Below are 21,335 nucleotides of genomic sequence, written 5' to 3'. Positions count from 1 at the left end.
AAGAATTGAGATCCAAGTTATTAAAATATGTAAAGCTTAATGAAAGTAAAAGTTTTGGCTTGCAACATGTGTCCGTAAGCACACGTTGGGAAACAATGAGGTGCTGCTAAAGAAAAAAAAAATTGCATTTATATAGCACCTTAATACATCTCTCAATCATCTCTAAGCACTTGAGATGTTAACCACTGCAATTGTAGGTGAAATCACACACAACAAATAGGAACGCAGTATCTCAGTGTAGCTCATAAGCCATCGACAATAGCATAGAGCAAAAACAAATAAGTATTACATGCATTACAAAACAGTTGAATGGAAACCAAGTACTAAAACAGAGTTGGAAAATTAATGCATCTAGCCATTGTTGTTGTAGGTTGATGCTAATCTGGGTTCAGGCTCAGGTAATCCCCATGTCCCAGGCCCAAGAAAGCAAAGGGGGGAAAATATCTATTAATTATATATTAAAAACAGTGCACAGTCAAAATATTAAATACTGTACCTGTAGGTGGCACAGAGTTTAATGTTATATGACATAACATTGTGTCAGGGCCACCTAAAGCAAAAAAAACAACTGTTGAAATTATCCTGGGGGGAGAAAGTTTTTTTTCTTAAAAAGTACTCTATCTTTCCATATGCTGGACCTGAAGAAATGAAAAGTTTAGTTCAGGAACAACCGGAAAGGCAGCCACAACTAAACTCACCATGCAAAAGCCAATGCTCTAAAATCCTCCCCTCATAACTGGCAACTGGAATACAAGAAAAGATTTTCTGCTAAGTATATTCTCCCTCCCTAGCACTATCCAAAGATTAAATAAAGCTGAAAAAGAGCAGGCCCACACAAAGAAGAAACCAAGCAACAGAACGCCAAATCTTGATCCCACCTTTCAGCCACCCACTCACACCTCCACGGACAGAACACCACGTAAACAAAGAGAATGTTGCGTTTGCTGACGAAGGCTTTAAACATAAGTCTGTTCTCAATTGCAAATTTGCATGTCACTTATTTGAATTGAGTTTTGCTAAAGTATAATGTCACATACAAGTCTGATATGTGCCTTGATTTCCAAGCAAAATGCATCAGCTTAGAATTAACAAAATGATGGAGGCTTTGCTTTATTGTGCATCTAAGAAACAACTTACAAAGAGGATAGTTGTTAACCTGTGGAGTTGTGTTGAATGACCACTTGAGGAGGGAGTGAGCACCACAGGTAACTATCAATCCAGAGTACCAGAAATGAGGCAGGTTTATCCAAGGAGGGCAAAGCTAGGTTTCTAGCCCTCATCCTATTATAGACAAATGGCTGTGGATGACGAAATGTCATTTCCTGTTTACCCAGCCACATCAACCAAACCCCTTGTCTTCCTCCTCCCAGGAACCATATCAATAGGGAATCAGCTGACTCTTCTCAATTCAGCCACAGGGCAAGCCAGGCAAAAGATAAATTCAAAATATCTTAATCTGTTTCAACAAGATGCATTGACCTTTCCTTCACTAGTACACTCAACATAGTCCAGTTACAAGATCACAAGATAATTACAGAGGAGGAAGGCCATTTGACCCTTCTTAATTCATCCATTCAGAACAGCCATATGCTCCTCCCCCAATGCAACATTCACTGATTCAAAGGTTTTTTGCCTCCACTACTCTCAAATCTCTCATTTTGATCATAGTTTGTATGAAGAATTTCCTGACTAAATTGATTTTTGACTAACTTGAATCTGTCTCCTTATCCTGCTCTCAGATTAAAGTAATATCCCAGGTTTACCTTTCCTATTTGAATTACTATTTTCCATACCTCAAATGAGATCACCTCTCAGATGCCTGCTTTCCAGGCTGAAAAGCCCAAGTCCCTCCAGTCTTTCCTCATAGTTCAGCCTTTTGACACTAGGACACAGCCTTGTGGCTCTTCTGTGCACTGCATCTATCTGTTGTGTCTTGGTGAGTAGGACTGGATGCTATATTCAAGGTGCAGTCTGACCAGAGTACTATAAAGTTTGATCACTATCTCCTCTGACTTGTATTCTACTGTTTTGGCTTTATAGTTCAACATCCTATTGGTTTTGTTAATTACTGCTCTGCATTGGTTTGTTAAGCAACCCTAATCTAAGACTAACTGCTAAGACTCCTAGATCTCTCTTGGTTTTGTACTTGCCTACTCTAACATACATGGAATAAGTCAGTCATTTTTTTTGGTATGTGCAATACTTTATATTTGTCTGCATTAAATTTCATCTGCCATTTTTCTGCCCACTTAAATATATTTTATTCAACTTATTCTGTAATTTCTGAGCTGCCTCCTCTGAATCCACTGGCCCTACCAGTTTGATACCACCTGCAAATTTGATCACTTTGTGTTGAGTTCTGAATCCAAGTCATTGTTATGAGAATTAAAATCTGTAGTGGTCCTAGGCAAGTTCCTTTAAATCTATTAAAGGTCTAGGGGACATTCACTGCCCGAACCTCGCCCCTCCATGTAATGTTTCCTACATTACAACAGGGACTACACTTCAAAAAGTACTTCATTGGCTGTAAAGTGCTTTGGAATGTCCTGAGGTTGTGAAAGGCACTTATGTAAATGCATGTCTTTATGTCATTCTCCCTGTCCCCACCACTTAATTGCACTCTTTCACCTTGTTTCACAATTCCTGCCTTTGCTTTTCAATTACTTTTTCAACTCACCCTCTTTATTTCCTGCTGCCCCAAGCACAGTAATGCACCATTCCATCCCTGTAATGAATGCCCCTTTGGTCCTAATATTGGGAACCCAGCCTCTACCATGGGTGATCCCCAAATGATCTGAATGCCTTGAACTTTATTGTAAGGGGGTTGGAGTACCAGAGTAAAAAAAAGTCTTGCTGCAATTGTACAGGGCTTTGGTGAGACCACACCTGCAGTACTGTGTACAGTTTTGATCTCCTTATCTAAGGAAGGATAGACTTGCCGTAGACATGGTGCAACAAAGGTTCACTAGATTGATTCCTGGAATGAGAGGGTTAGCCTATGAGGAGAAATTGAATAGAATGGGCCTATACTCTCTGGAGTTTAGAAGAATGAGAGGTGATCTCATTTAAACATAAGATTCTGAGAGGGCATGACAGGGTGGATGCTGAGTGGCTGTTTCCCCTGGCTGGAGAATCTAGAACTAGAGGACATAGTCTCAGAATAAGGGGTTGGCCATTTAGAACTGAGATGAGGAGAAATTTCTTCACTCAGAGGGTTGTGAATCTTTGGAATTCTCTACCCTAGAGGGCTCAGTCGTTGAGTATATTCAAGGCTGAGATCAATGGATTTTTGAACACCAAGGGCTATGGGGATATGTGGGAAAGTGGAGTTGAAGTCGAAAATCAGCTATGATCTTTTTGAATGGTGGAGCAGGCTCAAGGGACCGTATGGCCTGCTCCTGTTCATATTTCTTGTGTTCTTATGCCACTTCCTCCACCACTTGGTCTCCAGCAATTTAACAAAAAAAACATTTCACATTATGACATAGGTTAGCGATTTAACTAATCACAATAATTCTTACCAATATTCCAGGAGGAGAGCACTTATTTGGCATAAAGGGAGAAACATAAATACTTATTAGCTGCAACAACTTAAGTTGTTGGTGGTAATGCACTATTAGACATTCTACCATTTAAAGTATATAGTAATTAACCAAGCACATACACACACCTAACAACAGATGAACAAAATATAAATAAAGGTGCAGTCCAGCTGTAAACAGAACAACTCAAAACCAGTTTAGAGACAGGAAATGCTTCTTTTAAATGTACTCTGGGGCCATGGAAATATTATCTATGGAAAACAACTTGAGTTTTCACATTTAGATTAAAAGAATTAAATCGGATGGGTGGCAAAAATGCTCGATTTTCTTTTTTTTTAATTGGAAAATTTTGGCAAAGACTGCGGTCCATAGAGAAGGACACCACTGAGGTTGAAAAGAGCAGGAGGGTAGATGAGGGAAATTAAGTAGGAGAGCTACAATTGTCCTCAGCATACACGTGTTCAGCAGAAAGAGAAAGCCACCAGGATTCCTGCTCCTAATATGCAATAAGGATAAACATGCCAGAGTGTTGATATCTAATAGATACCTGGCAGTAAGTTATACACTGCAATCTAATGGAGGGACTAAAGTGGTTTATGTACAGAATCATGGATACCAACAATGAGTTAGAGACTGGAACCTAACTGAGGGATTCAGTTGTTTTTTTATAGGGAATATAAATTAGGTTTGATGAAGGATATGTGGTTGATGTGTATATGGACTTTCAAAAGGTGTTTGATAAAGTACCACATAATAGATGTTAGCCAAATTGAAGCCCTTGGGATTAAAGGGGCAGTGGCAGCGTGGATACAAAATTGATTAAAAGACAGAAAGCAGAGAGTAGTGGTGAATGGTTTTTCAGATGGGAGGGAAGTATACTGTGGTGTTCCCCAGGGGCCAATATTAGGACCATTGCTCTTTTTGATATGTATTAATGACCTTCACTTGGGTATAGAGGGTATAATTTCAAAGTTTACAGATGACATGAAACTTGGAAATGTAGTAAACAATGTGGAGGATAGTAACGGACTTCAAGAAGACATGGACGAACTGGTGAGATGGGCAGACAGATGGCAGATGAAATTTAACACAGAAGTGTGAAGTGATACATTTTAGAAGGAAGAAGGAGGAGAGGCAATATAAACTAAAAGCTACAATTTTAAAGGGAGTGCAGGAACAGAGAGAATGTACACGAATCTTTGAAGGTGGCAGGACAAGTTGAGAAGGCTGTTAAAAAAGCATATGGGATCCTGGGATTTATTAGTAGAGGCGTAGAGTCCAAAAGCAAGGAAGTTATGCTAAACCTTTATAAAATACTGGTTAGGCTGTAGCTGGAGTATTGTGTTCAATTCTGGGCACCACACTTTAGCAAAGATGTCAAGGCCTTAGAGAGAATGCAGAAGAGATTTACTAGAATGGTACCGGGGATGAGGGATTTCAGTTATGTGGAGAAGCTGGGGTTGTTCTTCTTTGAACAGGGAAGGTTAAGAGGAGATTTGATAGAGGTGTTCAAAATCATGAACGGTTTTGGTAGACTAAATAAGGAGAAACCGATCCAGTGGCAGAAGGGTTGGTAACCAGAGGACACAGATTTAAGGTGATCGTCAAAAGAGCCAGAGGCGACATGAGGAAACATTTTTTTACGCAGCAAGTTGTAATGATCTGGAATGCACTGCCTGAAAGGGTGGTGGAAGCAGATTCAATAGTAACTTTTAAAAGGGAATTAGATAAATATTTGAAGGGAAAAAATTTACAGGGCAATGGGGAAGAGCATGGGAATGGGACTAATTGGATAGCTTTCAAAAGGCTAGCACAGGCACATGGGCCGAATAGCCTCCTGCTGTGCTGCACCTACTATGATACTAAAAGTATGGAGTGATGCATTTTGGTAGGGAGAACGAGGAGAGGCAATATAAACTAAATGGTACAATTTTAAAGGGGTGCAGGAACAGAGAGACCTGCGGGTGTACGTACACAAATCTTTGTAGGTGGCAGGACAAGTTGAGAAGACTGCTAAAAAAGCATACGGGATCCTTGGCTTTAGAGTACAAAAGCAAGGAAGTTATGCTAAACCTTTATAAATCACTGGTTAGCTCTCAGCTGAAGTATTGCATCCAATTCTGGACACCACACTTTAGGAAGGATGTTAAGGCCTTAGAGAGGGTGCAGAGGAGATTTACTAGAATAGTACCAGGGATAAGTGACTTCAGGTACATAGAGAGATTAGAGAAGCTGGGGTTGTTCTGCTTAAAGCAGAGAAAGTTGAGGGGAGATTTAATAGAGGTATTCAAAATCATGAAGAGTTTTGATAGAGTAAATAAGGAGAAACTTTCCAGTGGCAGAAGGGTCAGTAACCAGGGGACACAGATTTAAGGAAATTGGAAAAGAACCAGAGGCAAGATGAGGAGAATTTTTTTAACACAGTGAGTTGTTATGATCTGGAATTCACTGCCTGAAAGGATGGTGGAAGCAGATTCAATAATAACTTTCAAAAGAAAATTGGGTAAATACTTGAAAGGGAAAAATTTGCGGGGCTATGGAGAAAGGGTAGGGGAGTGGGACTAATTGGATAGCTCTTTCATAGAGCCAGCATAGGCACAATGGGCTGAATGGCCTCCTGTGTTGTATCAGTCTTTGATTCTATAATAATAATGGATCCCTAGGACTGATTTACAGGCTAGAAACTAATCAAAGGGTTGAGATAGTTTATATACAGAATAAGAGATACCCAGAAGTGAGTTGTGTGCTGGAAGTCAATTGAAAAGTTTGGTTGGCCTATAAAGGACACCACGGAATGAGTTACTGGTTGGAATTTAATCAAGGGGTTCAAATGGTATATATAACATAATGGATATCAGTCTATGTACATTATACAATAATAAGTCAGTATATAGGTTATATAATAGTCTGATCAAAAGATTAGTCTTTCATGTTCATCAATTTTCTTCTGTTTGCCTCTGTCCTAATTGGCGAATAACAAAATACTTTGAATGGAGAAAGGTTGGGTGATGTGCACATGAATCCCAAATCCTTCCACAAGGCATTACAAGCAGCACCTCAAATGGATAAGGCCCTAAAGAAAGTTAATGGAATGTTGGGGTTTATAGAAAGAGGTATAAAATATAAAAGTCGAGAAGTAATGGTGAATTGATATCCTCAGCTGTAGTCAGAGTAAACTGGAAGCAGGATTAGCAAACATTTTTTTGCAGTCTCTTGTAGGTTTTGAGACTTAAAGGCTTCCACAATTAATGTCCTTTCTGCTGTAGGTGCTACAAAATTATTGATTCCTCCTCAAGACTGGTGCTTTATTTCAACAGCAACAACAATTTGCACTCAAAATGCTTCCAGCTGCCTGTGGGTGCTGCTACAGGCCTTTCAAAACTGGGTGCCCTGTCAGATTTCCTGCCCTCAGATTAGCGAACTACCTATAGAGTAGCTTGCCAAATTATGTAAATGAGGCAGTGCAGGGAGGATATAGGGGCTGAGTGGATATTTAAAAGGGGAAGAGTTGTGGACTATTGAGGGGAGTGAAGCATTGTAGGAAGGGGAGAAGGTACCATAGAATCGTAGAATGGTTACAGCTCAGAAGGAGGCCATTTGGCCCGTTGAGTCCGTGCTGGCTCTCTGCAAGAGCAATCCAGCTAGTCCCACTCCCCCGCCCTTTCCCCGGAAATTTTTTTCTTTCAAGTACTTATCCAATTCTCTTTTGAAAGCCATGATTGAATCTGCCTCCATCACCCCCTCAGGCAGTGCATTCCAGATCATAACCACTCGCTGCATAAAAAAGTTTTTCCTCATGTCGCCTTTGGTTCTTTTGCCAATCACCTTACATCTGTGTCCTCTGGTTCTCGACCCTTCCACCAATGGGAACAGTTTCTCTCTATCTATTCTATCTAGATCCCTCATGATTTTGAATACCTCTATCAAATCTCCTCTCAACCTTCTCTGCTCTAAGGAGGACAACCCCAGCTTCTCCAGTCTATCCACATAACTGAAGTCCCTCATCCCTGGAACCATTCTAGTAAATCTTTTCTGCACCATCTCCAAGGCCTTCACATCCTTCCAAAAATGCAGTGTCCAGAATTGGACACAATACTCCAATTGTGGCCAAACCAGTGTTTTATAAAGGTTCATCATAACTTCCTTGCTTTTGTACTCTATGCCTCTATTTATAAAGCCCAGGAACCCATATGCTTTTTTAACCGCTTTCTCAACCTGCCCCGCCACCTTCAACGACCTGTGCACCTTTCCTCCAGGTCTTTCTGTTCCTGCACCCCCTTTAGCATTGTTCCATTTAATTTATACTGCCTGTCCTCATTCTTCCTACCAAAATGTATCACTTCGCACTTTTCTGCATTAAATTTCACCTGCCACATGTCGGCCCATTCCACCACCAGTCTATCTATGTCCTCTTGAAGCCTATTACTATCCTCCTCACTGTTCACTACACTTCCAAGTTTTGTGTCATCTGCAAATTTGGAAATTGTGCCCTGTACTCTCAAGTCCAAGTCATTAATATATATCAAGAAAAGCAGTGGTCCTGGTACAAACCCCTGGGGAACACCACTGTATACCTTCCTCCAGTCCAAAAAACAACCGTTCACCACTACTCTCTGTTTCCTGTCACTTAGTCAATTTCATATCCATGCTGTCGCTGACCCTTTTATTTCATGGGTTTCAACTTTGATGACAAGACTATTACGTGGCACTTTATCAAACGCCTTTTGGAAATCCATATACACCACATCAACCCACTCAGGTTAGTTAAACACGATTTGCCTCTAACAAATCCATGCTCGCTTTCCTTAATTAATCCACACTTGTCCAATTGACTGTTAATTTTGTCCCAGATTACTGTTTCTAAAATCTCCCCCACCACTGAGGTTAAACTGACTGGCCTGTAGTTGCTGGGTTTATCCTTACACCCTTTTTTGAACAAGGGTCTAACATTTGCAATTCTCCAGTCCTCTGGCACCATCCTTGTATCTAAGGATGATTGGAAGATTATGGCCAGTACCTCCGCAATTTCCACCCTTAATCCCGCAGCAACCTAGAATGCATCCCATCCGGACCTAGTGACCTATCTACTTTAAGTACAGCCAGCCTTTCTAGTACCTCCTCTTTATCAATGTTTAGCCCATCCAGTATCTCAACAAAGAAAAAGGGTGAGACTGCCAAATCAAGAGCCCCCGGATGACAAGTAGCATACAGGGTAAGATACGGCAAAAAAGGGAAGCTTATGACAGGTACCGAGAGTTCAATACTGCAGAAAGCCTACAGGAGTATAGAAAACGCAGGGATGAAATTAATTAGGAAAGCAAAGAGAGGGCATGAAAAAATATTGGCAAGTAAAATCAAAGAAAACCCAAAGATATTTCATAAACACATAAAGAACAAGAGAATAACTAAGGAAAAAGTATGGCCTATTAGAAACCAAAAAGGTAACCTATGTGTGGAGGCGGAAGAGGTGGGTACGGTTCCTAATGAATACTTTGTGTCTGACTTCACAAAAGAGGGGGACGATGCAGAGATTATAGTTAAGGAGGAGAAGTGTGAAATATTGGATGGGATAAACATAGTGAGAGAGGAGTATTAAACGGGTTAGCACCTTTGAAAGTAGATAAATTGCCAGGCCCAGATGAAATGTATCTCAGGCTGTTAAGAGAAGCAAGAGAGGAAATAACAGAGGCTCTGACCATTATTTTCTAATCCTCCCTGGCTACAGGCATGGTGCCGGAGGATTGGAGGACTGCTAACGTTGAAAAAGGGAGAAAAGGATAGACCGAGTAATTATAAGCCAGTCAGTCTAACCACGGTGGTGGGCAAATTATCGGTATCAATTCTGAGGGACAGCATAAATTGTCATTTAGAAAGGCATGGGTTAATCAAGGACAGTCAGCACAGATTTGTGAAGGGAAGGTCATGGCTGACTAACTTGATTGAATTTTTTGAGGAGGTAACAAGGAGGGTAGATGAAGGTAATGCGTTTGATGTAGTGTTCATGGATTTTTGCAAGGCTTTTGACTAGGTCCCTCATGGCAGACTGGTCAAAAAAGTAAACGCCTATGGGATCCAAGGGAGATTGGAAAGTTGGATCCAAAATTGGCTCAGTGGCAGGAAGGAAAGGGTAATGGTCGACAGGTGTTTTTGTGGCTAGAAGGCTGTTTCCAGTGGGGTTCCGCAGGGCTCAGCACTAGGTCACTTGCTTTTTGTGGTATATGATAATGATATGGACTTGAATGTCGTGGGGGCATGATTAATAAGTTTGCAGATAATACAAAAATTGGCCGTATGGTTGATAGTGAGGAGGAAAGCTGTAGACTGCAGGAAGCTATCAATGGATTGGTCAGGTGGACAGCAAAATGGCAAATGAAATTCAATCCGGAGAAGTATGAGGTGATGCATTTGGGGAGGGCAAACAAGGCAAGGGAATACACAATAAATGGGAGGATACTGAGAGGTGTAGAGGAAGTGAGGGACCTTGGAGTGCATGTCCACAGATTCCTGAAGGTAGCAGGACAGGTAAATAAGATGGTTAAGAAGGCATATGGGATACTTTCCTTTATTAGCCAAGGCATAGAATATAAGAGCAGGAAGGTTATGCTAGAACTGTATAAAACACTTGTTAGGCCACAGCTTAAGTACTGCGTACAGTTCTGGTCGCCACATTACAGAAAAGATGTGATTGCACTAGAGAGGGTACAGAGGAGATTTACGAGGATGTTGTCAGGGCTGGAGAATTTTAGCTATGAGAAAATATTGGATAGGCAGGGGTTGTTTTCTTTGGAACAAAGGAGGCTGAGGGGAGATTTAATTGAGGTGTATAAAATTTTGAGGGGCCTAGATAGATTGGATAGGGAGGACCTATTTCCCTTAGCAGAGGGGTCAGTGACCAGGGGGCATAAATTTAAAGTAATTGGTAGAAGAATTAGAGGGGAGCTGAGGAGAAGTTTTTTCACCCAGAGGGTGGTGGGGGTCTGGAACTCACTGCCTGAAAGGGTGATAGAGGCAGAAACCCTCAACTCATTTAAAAAGTACTTGGATGTGCACTTGAAGTGCCGTAATCTACAGGGCTACAGACCAAGTGCTGGAAAGTGGGATTAAGCTGGATAGATGCAAAGTAAAGACAGATGCAAAGTACTTATTTAATACCTCAGCCGTGCCCTCTGCCTCCATGAGTAAGTCTCCATTTTGATCCCCAATTGACCCCACCTCTCCTCTTACTACCCGTTTACTATTTATATACCTATAGTTGGAAGGTGAAGGGGTAAGGACACAGTTGAAGCAATAGTGGGAAGAAGCACAAGTGATTGTGAGGATGGAAAGTGATCTGCTGAGGGATACATTTTCCCCATACCCTCCATCTTAAATGCTGCCTACAGCTGTTCATGGCTCCTTTCTCTGCCATACCTTGTCACCCACCCAAAAGGAAAGAAAAAAGAAAAAGACAGAGGAAAAAGCAAAGGAGGACAAAGAGAGAAGCAAAAAGAAATGTTAGGGAGAGAAGAGAAAGAGAAAAACAGAAGAGACACAGAGAGATAAAAACAACAACACAAAAAAACCCACATAAGATTGTGAACATATTCTGCACATACAATAAACAGCATATGGTTTAAATAAAAGTCAGTATATATTATATAATAATAGCTCCAGTGCAGCCTTCTTATAATAGGTTCTAATGAAAGGTCATCGACCTGAAACCTTAAATCTGTTTCTCTCTTCACAGATGATGCCTGACCTGCTGAGGGTTTTCCAGCATTTTCTGTTTTTATTTCTTATAATAGGTGTAAACAATTTTACAACACCAAGTTATAGTCCAACGATTTTATTTGAAATTTACAAGCTTTCGGAGGCTTCCTCCTTCCTCAGGTAAATGTCAGGAACTCCTCGAAGCCTACGCCTACGCATAGGTATCTGCCTTGGCTCAGTGGTAACACTCTCACCTCTTTTTATTTTGCAATTTCTTCCTCGTTTGTCAATTTTTCTTTCCTTACTATCTTATGAAAGGCTTTGTTGCTCTGCATCTTATTATTTTCAGAGTAATGTTTCCCTTTTCATCATGAGGGAGGCTAAGAATTAATCTGATTATTATGTCTAGCAACATAGTTAATTGAAGATTTCTTTCGATTTAAAGAGGATGTTTCTGATTTCACTAGAAATACTCAATATTGGGACTTGTCACAAACGGGTTTACGATGTTTGTAGATATAGAAATCCATATGTTGTGTGGCAAATATTGTGAGGCAGTGAAGTAGTCTCCAAAGTGGTCACATATATGGCCTTATAGTGTTAAGTGGCCTATCAGCGACTCATACCATCTAGCAGAGCATCACAAAACGTTTATTTTTGAAATGGCTTTGTTTTTCTCTTTGCCACATCTTTCTCTCATTTTATCTTTCCCTTTTCTCCAAATTCCTGTTTCTGCTGTCACCTCTTCCCTGGTGGTATTTTATAAATTGACTCTCTTCCCACAGCATCTGTCTAATTTCAAATTGTCTCCTATCCCCCATAACAAGTCACTGCACTCCGAAAGCAATTCGTTGTGCAAAGCCTCTTGAGACATTTGTTTGTCATGAGGCACGATATAAATATTATATAATGATTATCCCTCACTGACTGCCTCCTCCACTCTAGCCCTTGCCATTTGCGTACTAGTTGTCCGACTTAGCATTCGTTTTTGCCTCATATTTCTCTCTTTCACACCTTTTCAATCCTCTCTCATTCTAATTTTTATTCTCCCCTTCTCTCTAGATGTCGCTGTTTTTCATGTTTCCAACTCTTTTTTTTCCCTCACTCTCCCCCTTCCTCCCCCAATCCTGTAATATTTCAGATTCCTGTCTCTGATCTCTTTCCGGCTATGTATGTATGTACTGTTTCCTCTGGGCTCGGCTCTGCCTTTCGACCGTGTCGATTTCACTTGGACTAAAACTGACAAAAAAAGGCGGGGGGTGGGGGGCAAGGAGAAATATATATATATATGTGTGTGTGTGTAGATATATTTATTTCCAGCAGTACTCAGCCATCTTCAGTGTGTCTGCCAGTACAAGGATTTGACAGAAAGGGGAAGAACGTCCAGACATCCAGGAAGCAGGCAAAGATCCAACACCGCAACATTGGAGCAATTTTATTGGCATTTTTTTCCACGTTTAATTATATAAAATATATATTAGAGGAAGAAACCCTACTATTCGCTTACTTGTCCTGGTCAACAGGATTGCTTCCCGATTTCACTTTGAAGCCTATTGCAGCAAAAAATAAAAGCAGGGGAAAGAGGCAATTTAAAATTCTAATTAAAAACGTGGTGCGTTTTTTTTTTGTTGTTGTTCAATTAAATCGGGTTTTATTTACTTTTCTTAAAATAAAAATAATTTCTTGAATGATGCTCTGAAGATGTCAGCGTCCAGAGTCGGTTTTCCAAATGGATTTTTGCTGGAAGATGGGAGAATGGAGGCAGAAGTTAGCAGGATCATCCGAAACTTGGAGCTGGGAACTGTCATGACATTATATTATCAGAAAAAGTCCCAGCGACCGGAGAGAAAAACTTTTCAGGTTAAACTAGAAACCAGGCAGATCACCTGGTGCAGGACGTGTGAAAAGATCGAAGGGGAAAGTAAGTAAAAAAATAAAAATACACACTTGGAATTTTTATAGGATGTTGGGTAACAGACAGTCTGAAGGTACCAACCATCTGAGATGGAACCATCAAAGCCAGATAGATGTCTTAGCTAAGAATGTGCTCCAGGGTGGGATAGATACAAACTTTACATTACTTAGTTTCTCGGTGTAATTGCTTTTTTTTGTGTGGCGATGGGATGCCATGGTTAATAACATTGGACCCCCGACTGAACCATCTCACTTCAACAGAAACTATACCCAGGGAGATATGGGATAGATTTCATACCCAGTCCTATATATGTGTGTGAGTGGTAAAGATACCATATACAATATGATCACTGCTAAACATATTTATCAATGCATTTCTCCTATGAAGACAGAGAGATACTGAGGTTTACTCTGAATCAGTGTTTTAGACAGTAAATGACTTGAAGCCATTAATTGCTCCTGCAAAACAGTGATCTCCAGTTGTCCAATTTCTAACAGCAATACATTTGATTTCAATAGATGATATATTTTGTTGGATGACAGAAGATGCATTTTTTTAAATTAACACAAACTTGGAAAGATTGCAACTCTCAAATGGTGGTGCCCAGTAGGATTTGGAATTCCTTTTTTTCTGATTGAGTCTGCAGTACTGATTCAGATTTCCCTCCTCTTCTGAACTCTAGTTGAAGTATGGTTCCATGGGTACTGGTTGCCCACTTGGTATCACATCCTAGTGCCTATTCTTCACTGTGAGCCTAGATAGTTAATGTCAGTAGTGTATTCGACCACTGAGATCAACTAACTCAGGACAACTAGAGGAATCAAATCTGAGATGTATAGCTCAGCTTCTCATTAGCTACATTTGCCAAGCTGGTGGGAGAGCTGGATTCATATTTCTCAAAGGCTTTTACCTACGGCATCTGTTCATGTTTTACCTGCAACAGTCAGAAACGTTGTCTGAAACCAAAGCTGATTGCAGATTGAAAGTGCCTAAATAAAACCAGAGCTGCTTGGATTCATAAATAGTTCTCTAGCTCATCCAAAGAAGGCATTTATTTATTTATTTAGGTAGTTATTATTAATATATAACTAGAGTAAACATCTGACAGTTTTAAACCACATTTTCACAGACCACTGGAATGGAATCCAGGGCTAAAAGATTCCACTCCATAATTAGCCAGCAGTGGATTACTGTCAGCAGTTATTGGGCTGAGAAACTGAGTAAACTCCCAGCTGACAAGTAACATTAGTATATTTATCCCTCTGTCCACAGTTTTTCAGTGCATCTCTCCCTTTGTCCCAATCCTTCAGTGTGTCTTTCTTTTGTCCCCAATCCTTCAGTAAATCTTTCCCCTTTGCCCCCTCTCCTTTCTCCCCAACCCTTCAGTGCATCTCCCCCTTTCTCCCCAATCCTTCAGTGCATCTCCCCTTTCTCCCCAATCCTTCAGTGTGCCTCCCCATTTGTCCCCAAACCTTCAATGCGTTTTTGATTGTGTCTCTCCAGCTATTCCCAACCTTTCATCATGCCTCATTCCTTTCTCCAATACTTTAGTTTGCCTGTCCCTCTGATATTAATTCTTCGGTGTACCTCTCCCTCTATCTCTATGTCTAATCTTTCAGTGTTTCTCTCCCTCTGAAATCCTTGTGGTATCGTTTGCTCTTTTTCCAATTCTTCAGTGTGTTCCTCTTTTCTTTTTCACCCTGTCACTGTCTCTTTCTCTAATTCAAAGTAGGACCTCAATGGTAGTAATCTCAGAATTATGCCTGGTGTCACATGCTCAGCAAGTTAGGGAGAGACAAATTAGACACATCAAGTTGTGGTTTGACAGATGGTGCAGAAAGGCACATTTCAGATTTCTGTGGCATTGGAATGGGTTCCAGAGAAGGTGGAAGCTCAACAGATGGAATTGACTTTACGTAAACCAAACCAGTACCAATGTCCTTGCAGACAGGATTTAAACTGATAAGGCAGTGGTGGCAGGAAATCAGAGAATATGATGGCGGGGTTACAAACAAATATAGTGAAGAGGCAGATCAGTGTAAAATGGTAAACTCAAGGAGACAGTATGGAAAGACATTAATGTGATAGTGAAAAAAGAATAATTAAAATAAGGAAGGGGAATAGGTACTAAGGAGAATGAATGGGCCCTAAGGAGAATGAATGGGTCAGAGTTACAGTGTTTACATACATACAAAGTATTAGAAATAAAAATTCTGGAACTAGAAGCATTAATTACAATGGAAAGTTATGGTATTGTAGCCATGATGGAAACTTGGCTTTGGCTGAGCAAAACTGGGAACAAGATATTTCCGGCTATAAAACTTTCAAGAGATTTAGAGAAGGAAAAAATAAAAAGAAAGAATTGGCATTTATATAGTGCTTTCACAACCTCACAATATCCTAAAGCGATTTACAGCCAACAAAATACTTTTGAAGTGTAGCTACTGTTGTGATGTAGGGAAACTCAGCAGCCAATTTGCAAACAGCAAGGTCCCACAAACAGCAATGAGATAAATGATCAATTAAATTGTTTTTTAAGTGATGCTGGTTGAGCTGGTGGCCAGGAAAAATCCCTTGATCATCTTCAAATAGTGCTGTGGAATCTTTTACAGCCACCTGAGAGGGCTTAACATCTCATTTGAAAGACAGCATCTCCAACAGTGCAGCACTCCTTCGGTACTGCACTGCAGTGTCAGCCAAGAATATATGCTTAAATTCGGGAGTGGGGCTTCAACCTGCCGAACTAACTCAGAGGTGAGAGTTCCATCACCGAGCCAATGCTGACATCTTGGCACAAAGGGAGAAGGGGTGGCCTTATAGATCAAGGGCACAATCACCTCTTTAAAATCCAATCCTTCTCTGAGTTTGTCTTTCCATCTCCAGTCCTTCTCTTATACCAAAATTCGTAGATTTAATTTTTTTGAATTGTTTCCACAAGTTAAGGTTCAATGCAATGTTGCTAAATATGCGTAAAGTTAATTTAGAAGAGTTTTTTTAAAAATTGTGCCCTGGAAGAAGTGAGTATGATTAAAACATTAGTGCAGGACACAGTGCATGTTACATAATGATGTTTGGTAATAAACCAAAACAGCATAACAAAGCATGTCAGACAGACCTGTTACATTAAAATATGACAGTAGGACAGTGTGAGTAGAACCATGCATGTCACAGATGGACCTGTTAAATTATGGCATGAGCAGGACAGTACACTTCACTGTCGGACCTATTCCATTGAAATGGTACAGCAGGACAACAACAACAAGAACTTACGTTTATATAACACCATTAACGTAGTAAAACGTCCCAAGGTGCTTCATAGTCACATAATCAGACAAAAACTCACACCAAGCCAAAGAAGGAGTTATTAGGACAAGTGACCAAATGCTTGGTCAAAGAGATCGGTTTTCAGCAGCATCTTAAAAGGAGGAGAGAGAGTGGAGAAGCGAAGAGTTTTGGGGAGGGAATTCCAGAGCTTAGGGCTTAGACGGCTGAAGGCACGGCCGCCAATGGTGGGGCAAAGGAAGTGGGGGATGCACAGACAGTACACATCACAGACAGACTTGTTACATTAAAACATGAGCAGGACAGTCATGCCACAGACAGCTCTGTTACAATATTTGTGAAGCATGAAATTGCTTTAGGAACATAGGAGCATAGGAACAGGAGTAGGCCATTCAGCCCCTCGTGCCTGCTCCGCCATTTGATAAGATCATGGCTGATCTGTGATCTAACACCATAGACCTGCCTTTGGCCCATATCCCCTAATACCTTTGGTTGCCAAAAAGATACCTATCTCAGATTTAAATTTAGCAATTGAGCTAGTATCAATTGCCGTTTGCGGAAGAGAGTTCCAAACTTCTACAACCCTTTGTGTGTAGAAATGTTTTCTAATCTCGCTCCTGAAAGGTCTGGCTCTAATTTTTAGACTGTGTCCCCACTCCTAAAATCCCCAACCAGCGGAAATAGTTTCTCTCTATCCATCCTATCTGTTCCCCTTAATATCTTATAAACTTCGATCAGATCACTCCTTAACCTTCGAAACTCTAGAGAATACAACCCCAATTTGTGTAATCTCTCCTCAAAACTTAATCCTTGAAGTCCGGGTATCATTCTAGTAAACCTACGCTGTACTCCCTCCAAGGCCAATATGTCCTTCCGAAGGTGCAGTGCCCAGAACTGCTCACAGTACTCCAGGTGTGGTCTAACCAGGGTTTTGTATAGCTGCAGCATAACTTCTGCCCCCTTGTACTCTAGTCCTCTAGATATAAAGGCCAGCATTCCATTTGCCTTCTTGATTATTTTCTGCTACGGACCACTCTGCATGACAGTAACCCCCAAGGTTGAAAAGAATAAGGGAGGAACGGGACAAGTCAAGAAGTAATGGCAAGGTGACACCAAGGTTGGGTTTAAGAAGCCTCCAGATTATGGAACATGACTGTCCAGATAAAGAGTTCCACGGTTTTTCGTTCCCAAGAAAGGATGTGTTAGAATAAGAGACAGTGAATTGAATCTCCATTTCAACAAATTGAGAATGCAGAGAGCATGCAGAACAACAAATCTGGGAGGAACAAGAAAGGGGAGATTGGAGGAGCAATGGCCATAATAGTGCCAATTAAACACCTTATTAAAAATGTATTAAATACCGATTTAAACAATAAAACAAGCTTTTAGGTGTTATGTTCCAAGTGTCGACTCTTTAGTGGGGACTGGATGACTGCCAGCATATTACAGCGTAATGGTTAAGGCGGTTCAGATGACACCATGAAACATGAGAGCAAAAGCTCAATCGGTTCATTCATCAGCTGAACCTGGAGGGTTATTTTAGATGGTTAGGCACAGAGGAGATCAGCACCTTCCAAATAATAGATACAAGCAGTAATTTTACGAATTAATGATCAAGGAATTGGTATCACATATCAGGAATTGTGGTCGAGTGCACGGCACGATCTTCTGTCCATTCATTTTCACAGGAGCTGTTTCAGTATCTGCTCCCTGCGGATGAAGCTCAGTGCTATGAATGCAAATTCATAAGATTACCCCTATGCAGAGCAAAACACTGCTGCCCATATCCTAACTCTCACCAAGTCCAGTTTACCCGTCACGCCTGTGCTCACTGACCTACATTGGCCCCCAGTCCACTAGTGCCTTGATTTTAAAATTCTCATCACCGTTTTTAAATCCCTCCATGGGCCTCATCCTTCCCCAACTCTAAACTCCTCCAGCCTACAAACCCTACAAGAACTCTGCGTTCCTTCAACTCTTGCCTCGTCCATCCCCCACTTCAGTCACCCAACCATTGGCGGTTGTACCTTCAGCTGTCTAGGCCCCAAACTCTGGAATTCCCTCCCCAAACATCTTTGCCTCTCCACCACCTTTCTCCTCTTTAGCACTCTGATTAAAATCTACATATTTGACTAAGCATTTCGTCACCTGTCCTAGTGTCTCCTTCTTTGGCTCAGTGTCAATTTCTGTCTGATTACGCTCCTGTGAAGCACCTTGTGACATTTTACTATGTCAAAGGCACTATATAAATGCAAGTTGTTGTTATATTCTAAATTCTAAAGCCTGTGTTTGTGGGATTTGCTTCATCTGTACACTAAGACCATCCCAGGATATAGAACATTGATAACACAGGAAACCCTTCTTTGAATCAAATGGGGTTAACTCAAACCTGTATAAGGCTCTTTTTGCTGCTGAAGCCTTTTAAGCTTTGGCCCAGCCCTGGATGTTTCAATTCAAAGTTATTGCTAATCAAAAGCATCCAGTTTAAACTGTCAGAATATTCTACACTTTCATTATTGCTGCTATTAGAGGTTAATTTGTGGGTAGGTGAAAGAGTTCTGCCAATCCTATTGGTTAAGAATAAGGATTTAAATACGTAATATAAAGCTCCATTCTTAGAAATAGCTCAATTGACACAATTCAGTTGTTACATTGCAACGCATTTGCTCATAAAAGTATTACCAAAAGCAACCAACCGACTCTAAAAACAACCCGAACCCCATCTATGCTAATTAGCAACCTCAGCCCCATTAAGTCTAATTAGCAACCTCAGCTCCACCTACTCTAATTAGTAATCCCAGCACCACCTACTCTAATTAGCAATCCCAGCTCCACCTACTCTAATTAGCAATCCCAGTTCCACCTACTCTAATTAGTAATCTCAGCTCCACCTACTCTAATTAGTAATCCCAGCTCCACCTACTCTAATTAGTAATCCCAGCTCCACCTACTCTAATTAGTAATCCCAGCTCCACCTACTCTAATTAGTAATCCCAGCACCACCTACTCTAATTAGCAATCCCAGTTCCACCTACTCTAATTAGTAATCTCAGCTCCACCTACTCTAATTAGTAATCCCAGCTGCACCTACTCTAATTAGTAATCCCAGCTCCACCAACTCTAATTAGCAATCCCAGCAACAACGAGTTTATTTAGTAACCTGAGCCCACCTACTCTAATTAGTAATTCCCAGCTCCACCTGCTTTAATTAGCAATCCCAGCTCCACCCGCTCTAATTAGTAACCTGAGCCTACCTGCTCTAATTAGTAATCCCAGCTCCACCTACTCTAATTAGTAATCCCAGCACCACCTACTCTAATTAGTAATCCCAGCTCCACCTGCTCTAATTAGTAATCCCAGCTCCACCTGCTCTAATTAGTAATCCCAGTTCCACCTACTCTAATTAGTAATCCCAGCACCACCTACTCTAATTAGTAATCCCAGCTCCACCTACTCTAATTAGTAATCCCAGCACCACCTACTCTAATTAGTAATCCCAGCTCCACCTACTCTAATTAGCAATCCCAGCACCACCTGCTCTAATTAGCAATCCCAGCTCCACCTACTCTAATTAGTAATCCCAGCACCACCTACTCTAATTAGTAATCCCAGCACCACCTACACTAATTAGCAATCCCAGCTCCACCTACTCTAATTAGTAATCCCAGCTCCACCTACACTAATTAGCAATCCCAGCTCCACCTACTCTAATTAGCAATCCCAGCTCTGCCTACTCTAATTAGTAATCCCAGCGCTACCTACTCTAATTAGTAATCCCAGTGCTACCTACTCTAATTAGTAATCCCAGCGCCACCTACTCTAATTAGTAATCCCAGCTCCACCTACTCTAATTAGTAATCCCAGCTCCACCTACTCTAATTAGTAATCCCAGCGCCACCTACTCTAATTAGTAATCCCAGCTCCACCTGCTCTAATTAGCAATCCCAGCTCCTCCTACTCTAATTAGTAATCCCAGTTCCACCTACTCTAATTAGCAATCCCAGTTCCACCTACTCTAATTAGTAATCCCAGCTCCACCTACTCTAATTAGTAATCCCAGCTCCACCTGCTCTAATTAGCAATCCCAGCTCCTCCTACTCTAATTAGTAATCCCAGTTCCACCTACTCTAATTAGCAATCCCAGTTCCACCTACTCTAATTAGTAATCCCAGCTCCACCTACTCTAATTAGTAATCCCAGCTCCACCTACTCTAATTAGTAATCCCAGCGCCACCTACTCTAATTAGTAATCCCAGCTCCACCTGCTCTAATTAGCAATCCCAGCTCCTCCTACTCTAATTAGTAATCCCAGTTCCACCTACTCTAATTAGTAATCCCAGTTCCACCTACTCTAATTAGTAATCCCAGTTCCACCTACACTAATTAGCAATCCCAGCACCACCTACTCAAATTAGCAATCCCAGCTCCACCTTCTCTAATTAGTAATCCCAGTTCCACCTACTCTAATTAGTAATCCCAGCTCCACCTACACTAATTAGCAATCCCAGCACCACCTACTCAAATTAGCAATCCCAGCTCCACCTTCTCTAATTAGTAATCCCAGTTCCACCTACTCTAATTAGTAATCCCAGCGCCACCTACTCTAATTAGTAATCCCAGCTCCACCTACTCTAATTAGTAATCCCTGCTCCACCTACTCTAATTAGTAATCCCAGCACCACCTACTCTAATTAGTAATCCCAGCACCACCTACTCTAATTAGTAATCCCAGCTCCACATACTCTAATTAGCAATCCCAGCTCCACCTACTCTAATTAGCAATCCCAGCTCCACATTCTCTAATTAGTAATCCCAGCACCACCTACTCTAATTAGTAATCCCAGCACCACCTACTCTAATTAGTAATCCCAGCTCCACATACTCTAATTAGCAATCCCAGCTCCACC

General features: G+C 41.0%; 1 protein-coding gene across 1 annotated transcript in view; it reads left to right on the top strand.

Moving 5' to 3' along the window:
* Positions 1 to 12,379: 12,379 nt before the first annotated feature.
* Positions 12,380 to 21,335, top strand: part of LOC137311568 (1-phosphatidylinositol 4,5-bisphosphate phosphodiesterase gamma-1-like) — a 154,742-nt gene continuing 145,786 nt past the window's right edge. The window contains exon 1 of the mRNA XM_067978702.1: positions 12,380 to 13,152. Coding sequence (XP_067834803.1) covers positions 12,933 to 13,152 — 220 coding nt within the window. The 5' untranslated portion in view covers positions 12,380 to 12,932. The remainder of the gene's footprint in view (positions 13,153 to 21,335) is intronic.

This window comes from Heptranchias perlo, chromosome 3 (assembly GCF_035084215.1).
Source record: "Heptranchias perlo isolate sHepPer1 chromosome 3, sHepPer1.hap1, whole genome shotgun sequence".
NCBI classification, from domain to species: Eukaryota; Metazoa; Chordata; class Chondrichthyes; order Hexanchiformes; family Hexanchidae; genus Heptranchias; species Heptranchias perlo.
This window is presented reverse-complemented; position numbering and strand designations above follow the sequence as displayed.